This window comes from Adiantum capillus-veneris, chromosome 30 (assembly GCF_014529385.1).
Source record: "Adiantum capillus-veneris isolate H3 chromosome 30, ASM1452938v2, whole genome shotgun sequence".
NCBI lineage: Eukaryota > Viridiplantae > Streptophyta > Polypodiopsida > Polypodiales > Pteridaceae > Adiantum > Adiantum capillus-veneris.
The window spans coordinates 21,801,579-21,807,578 of NC_140960.1; the positions used below are offsets into that span (position 1 = coordinate 21,801,579).

The following is a 6,000-nucleotide window of genomic DNA, read 5'->3' on the forward strand; positions in this document are numbered from 1 at the left end:
AGGTTTCCTTTGCACGTTGTGTGTGTGTGTGTTGTCTAAAGTAAAGAATTCCGGGTGAAAGCCAAAGCCTACCGCCACACGGGCCGGTTTCATGGGGACCAAAAGATGGGTTGGTCCCCCGCCTTAAAGAGAATCTTTATTAACGGGGAGAATCTTTTACAAGCACAATAACGAGAGTAAACCCCTCCGTTCTACATCTCAAACTCAATGGTGGTTACCTTCCCGTTCGGGGACTAAAGAGACTAGTTCTCTTCTAAAGTAATCTTCCGGTTTTCTCTTAGAGCACTCGAGCTCTGCAAACCGTCTCGAATTCCAGAGCGTAGGCCAAAGCCTCCTCGATCCGTTCACAAAGGTAGAGTTACCTGCAAAGCACAAACACAATAGCAAACACTGGCAAAACTCATACAAAAATCATCACCTATTGTTCTTGGCACGGAAAACAACTTCCAATCACAAACTCGTCACATGAACTTGCAGTGTAGTCACAATAGGATTCTCCTCAGACTCTTCTCACAAGAAGGGCGCCTGCTAGAAGTGGCGGGTGACAGCTTACCTTCATAGGCTCCTGGAGCTGGCAGAAATAGAGGCCGGTAGAATAGGAAAAAAGGAGACGATTCTGCCACATTTAGCAGCCAAAAAGGGGGCGCCTACTGAGAGAGAGGGGGTGTTTCCTTGCTGCCCACACCAAGAAAGGAGGAGAGGTTGATTGGCTATCTGAAATGGCCAAAAGAGTGGGCGCCCAATTTTGGGCTTGTTTTTAGCAGATGGGCTGCCCACGTATGAAGTGGGCAGCCGGGCAAATTTTAAAATGGTATGAACCTGTTCAAAACTCAATAAAAACTTATGAGCTGAAAGCAATGATTACACAAACACACCCAATCGTCCCTGGATGCAATCTCATGCACATATGCGATGCAGACATGGACTCCTTTACAAGAAAACATTTGCTTTCCTGGAAGCACTCAAAAAGCAACCTGCTTTTCTAGAAAGCATCTACAATTCTTCAAAGCTTCTTAGAACCCATCGTACGCATAACTCATACTCAATTTGGATTTCCTCCTCAGACCATGGAATATTACCTAACCGATGCTCTCGTCACTTATCCTATGACGCATCGGGAATATCCATTACTTGGTCTCTCCCATCATATGACACGTTCCTGATGGCTTTCTCAATCTTGTAGATCTACAGTTCCTAACTTTACAATTACAAATTTAAATAGTCCTAATTTCATTAAATAGAAATTACTCAAACAATAAGAAAATAGCCAATTTAGCAACACCAACCCCCACCCTAGCATTGGTGTCCAGACAGGAACTACAAAGGGTTCATAGTCCCAAAGTGATCACATGAGAGAGCCCACAAACATACCCATGCTCCTATTTATGAGAGTCAATAACCGCCCTAATCTAACTGCCTTGTTCACATTGACCTCATTGCTCAAGTGCCCATCTTGATGTCTAGGACTGTAACACACCTCTACACCTCAAATGTAGTAGATACTTCACCCATTTTGAGCACTTGGTAAGTACCCTAGCAAATAGGCTTACATTGAGCCTCATAATAAAATATACCCTCCTTGCCTGTCCTCAATTATCACTATTGTACCCAACTATTCAGTGAGGAAATAATTGTTGTATTATCGTGATGTCCAAAGGCCTCACAATTGTGCAAGTACTTCTTTATATGCCAGTTTAGAAACGGCAAGCAAACCTCTCTCTCTCTCTCTCTCTCTCTCTCTCTCTCTCTCTCTCTCTCTCTCAGCAAAAGTCACAACAGACAAAATCAACTTGCGTGCAACCAACTGAATACATCTCTGCCTGCATGAATGTGAAAGCATGCACATTGCTAGTACTGACTTACAATCAGCATAGCGCTTGTCCAACCACTTGTATCCGAGCATTTGTTGGATGTCATTGGGTTTTTCAATTGGGTAAGGGCGTTGGCGGTAACCCCAAAGACCAAAATGGAACTGCTTGAAGAAGTCCCAAAAGGTAGCTTGTGCCTGTTCAAAAGACTTGATTGCCATGCGAGGCATGGGAAGGCCAGACACGGGATGAGGCACATGGGGAAGAGATTGCCAGAGCTTGGTGTCCTCAGGACGGTAAGGTCGAGAGTTTCGTGCAATTGCCTCTGCATTCTTCTTCTCTCGTCTATGCTGTGCCCGCCGAAGCAACTGAAAGATTTCAGCCTTTGGGAGCTCCTCACGAACTCTTCTCTCTCGGGCTGCTGCCTCCGGTGTCGAGGGGGGCTTGTTTGTGAAGAAAGGACTTCTCTTGCGCTCCTCCTCCACGCCAGGGAACTTCGTGTAGTCTGGTCTCAACTCAGCTTCCAGCTTGTATTGTTCCCATCTCTCTTGCCATGTTTTCTCGTGTGGAGGGCCGACGATTTTCTCCAGGGAACCAATCTCGTGCTCCTCGTCCTCGTCCTTCTTCTTCCTGAAGAAGAGGAAGCCCATCTCTGCGGTACAAGTCACGCAGCAGCTCGCTCTATCACCGAGCTTAAACCCAATCCAAACTGTTATCAAACTTCAATGACTGAGTTCAAGTCCTAAGAACACCTATAAGCTGCACTACATAAAAACCTCCATTAAGCGTGGGTGGGTAAGTGATTGCAATCCCATAAAACTGCTCGAAGCGATGCTTCGAACGTCTATAAAAATTTATTTCAAAAAAAAGCGAGCCACCTATGGTTCAACCCTTGTGACATGCGGGTGTGGGTGTGAATGCAATCCCATAAAACTAGTTGATGCTTTGCATCAGATTGCAAAAGAAGACCTCCATTATAACATAATAGACCAAACTCATTAAATGACCTCCTAAAGAAAGATGAAAGGAAAAGCAAAATGGTTATTTTGCTAGTTATTCATTTTATTTTATTTTTAGGTGAAAATGATGTTTCACCAAGAAAAAAACTTTAAATGAAAGAAAATGTTAATACTCAGGCCCACCATTCTTTGAAACTACAAGCTTTCAGCTCAAGTGAAGGAAAGATCCAAAGTTTGCTCAATGCCTAGCAAAATCCATCTTATTGTCCTATACTACTGAATCTCCTCCCAAAAAACACAAATTCCAAGACCTTCTCTTTAGATGGTCGATAAGCAAGAAAATCAAAGCGTCTAGTCGGTCGCCTTGGAGGAGTTATGGGGGTTGCAATCTCAGTGTGCTTTCCCCGCCATGCAAAAGTTTTGTTGCAGGGTTCTCCTCTTCTTCCTTCAGCACCCCCCTCTATCCCTTTATATAGGCCTCCTAGGTTGGATATTTCTACCTCTAATTATTGAACCGCTATTTAAAAAGATGAAATGAACAACATCAGACTTCAAAAGACCAGACAAGAAAGTCAGACAGATAATTGAATTAAATTGAAAGGCTAAATTCAAACAGTATGAACTGAGATAATTGAAACTTAGATACTCAAATTCATGAATGGTTCAAAAGTACAAATTTGGAGGTACAAATGATACTACATTTAGTGCTCAGTTACAAGATGGTACAAGCGTTCCAACAAACCATGTTAGATACAAAACGGCTTCAAAAATGATCGACCCGAATTCAAACTAATGGGTCCTATTTATAGGTGACCATACTGGGTTTTGATTCACTGTGTAGTTATACAAACTCTAGTGACTACTGGTAACTCCACCAAGTAACATGTAAAGCGGTTTTTGCGTAGACAAGCACAAAAAGATATACAAGCATAGTATATCATAACCTGTCAAAAAAACCTGATTGATGACAGTGGCCTTAGTCATGCATGAGAGGCATCAAACGATTGGCATCCAATGCCAAGCTTGCATCAAGAATACCATAAACCACATGTAACATTTAATGGTCTAGAAACTTGTGTGTAGCGGAAAATAACATAGAATAGATTCCTAATGAGCATACCAAGAGTGCTTGGATGGCGAGAGCAACAAAAGCATAACACCTAGTTAGGTAGGCATGAACAATACTTCAAAAAGAGAAAGAAATTAAGCTATTGACAACAACTGAGGACCGGATTTATATGGAGTCGGTCAAAGGCTTTGTATTATAGGTTTCCACCATCAAGGGAGACATTTTACAATACAATACTTTGTGTTCCTTCAATAACTTGCTGGTGCAATGAGATGGAAGCTTTAAGCACCAAGCTCACACTTGTAAAACACAACATCAATTCCCTCACGGTCCCAGACCCAAGACCTCACACACCTTCGAAGATGGTGAGAGCTAGCGGGGTTTGAGGGTAGATCGAGAGGAAGAAGGAGTATTCTTATGAGAAAGAAGTATGTCTCCTCACATAATCACTCATAATAGCTTAGCATAGCTTGGTAATTAGCATGGTAGAGGAGATGAGCATGCATTGGAGCTTGGCTCTTGGTTGGATTTGCATCACAAAGCCAAGAGTTGTTGGTGTAGGCCTCCCTTCTCACAAGCTTGGAGTAGATGATGAGCTTTCCATTAAAGCTTGAGAAGGAAATATTCTTCTTTACTCCACACATGAGATTGTGTGAGTGTGTGTGTGTGTGTGATAATGCCTTGCCAAAATCAGCCCCCTCTCTCTCTTGGTCAACCCCTCTTGCTTTTTACTCATGTTAGCATCGTATTGGACCCTGCAAAGCTTAGCCAATGACAATTAAGAAGCATAACTAATAGCCTTGGGACATGTGTCCCCCTTTTCCCTTTTGTGAGAGCTTTAGGTATTTAAATTATGCAACTTAAACTCTCGTTGGACCCCTTAGTCTTCTGGCCAATAGAATCAGGCAAGCCATTGGGCTGTTGAATGCTCATTGGACCCCTTGGGAGACTGTCCAATAGTCTTCTAGAGAGCTTAAAGTCTATTGATTCTTTTATCAAGTGTTTTTAAATGAATTAAACTAAATGTAGTCTAGCCTAATTCTCATCGGTCCACCTCTATGGCCATCCAATAAGATTTGAATGCACCTTGGGGGCAACTGACCTAGGGAGCTGACATGTGTCCACTATGCCCTTTGTGTAAAGGGAGCTTGCAAGTGTGTGTGTGTGTGTGTGTGTGTGTGTGTGTGTGTGTGTGTGTGTGTTTCTCTCTCATCCCCTACTAAAAGAGCTCGCCCCCTCAAGGATAGGGATGTGGGAAGACTTTTGAGTCTTCCCACAAGCATCCAATTTACCTAGAGTTTGACCATTCAACATAACCTTTGAATTTTGGAACCTTAGCATTTTGGAAGTCTTAATGGGTTGAACCTTAGGTTCTTTGAAGCCCATTGTTGCACATTGCTCTTTTTCAGATGACCCCCCTTTGGATCCCTATTTTCCCTCCTTTGGATCCCTACTTTGATCGGTCTGCCGGCTTAACCAATATTCTAGCTTTTTCTCCCTTGGTACTTCCCCGTATTAAATGATCAGTTTAACATGAGAAAATCATTTAGGAGGATTAGATATTAGTTATTATGACATTACCTCTCTCTTGAAATCATAGTCGTCCTCGACTATGGGGTAGAGAAGATAAAGCCTAGTCATTAGTCATTTTCCTTAGCGGGTAGAGGATCCCTATTTTACCCTATGACATCGTTCCAGAATGGATAACTAATCCATTTGGCGCTTGAGAGCCTAAGATGCCGCAAGCATGTCTACGCATTAGTCCTATCAATTTTCCACAGTAGAGGGACAAGCTCTACTTGGTGTTTGGAAGAAGTCGTCTCCGCAAACTTGATCCTAAGCATGCATACTTCTTAACATTTGTGTACATTAAAGAAAAAGAGAGTGTTGTAAGACCAAAACTTTGTTCATTTTAAACATTTTTACATTTGCTTACTCTAGGGAAGCAATGTAAGCATTGACAAGGTTTAGGTTATCCTTTAATTGTATGCCTTGTATCCATCTAGCATCTTCAAAAAGCATAGTTCTTAAACTTAATAAGATACCGTCGGATAATCTTACCGCCTCTCAATACCTTGTCTTCATGTCGAAGAATGGATTCGGGTTGCAACACCCCTCTTGGTCCTCGATCTCCGGTGGGTCTTTAATAGTTGGTTTCTGAGGT

The 6,000-nt window shown here is 42.5% G+C and overlaps 1 protein-coding gene across 2 annotated transcripts in view; it reads right to left on the reverse strand.

Annotated features, from left to right (window-relative positions):
* The window catches only part of LOC147417647 (histone-lysine N-methyltransferase ATXR3-like protein), a 105,245-nt gene extending 102,715 nt beyond the window's left edge, over positions 1-2,530 (reverse strand). Inside the window, exon 1 of one of the 2 annotated variants that reach the window (XM_086507175.1) lies at positions 1,864-2,529. In XM_086507175.1, coding sequence (XP_086363301.1) covers positions 1,864-2,458 — 595 coding nt within the window. In that variant the 5' untranslated portion in view covers positions 2,459-2,529. Of the gene's footprint in view, positions 1-1,863 lie in introns of both variants that reach the window. The other variant, XM_086507176.1, reaches the window with a different exon arrangement.
* Positions 2,531-6,000: the final 3,470 nt, after the last annotated feature.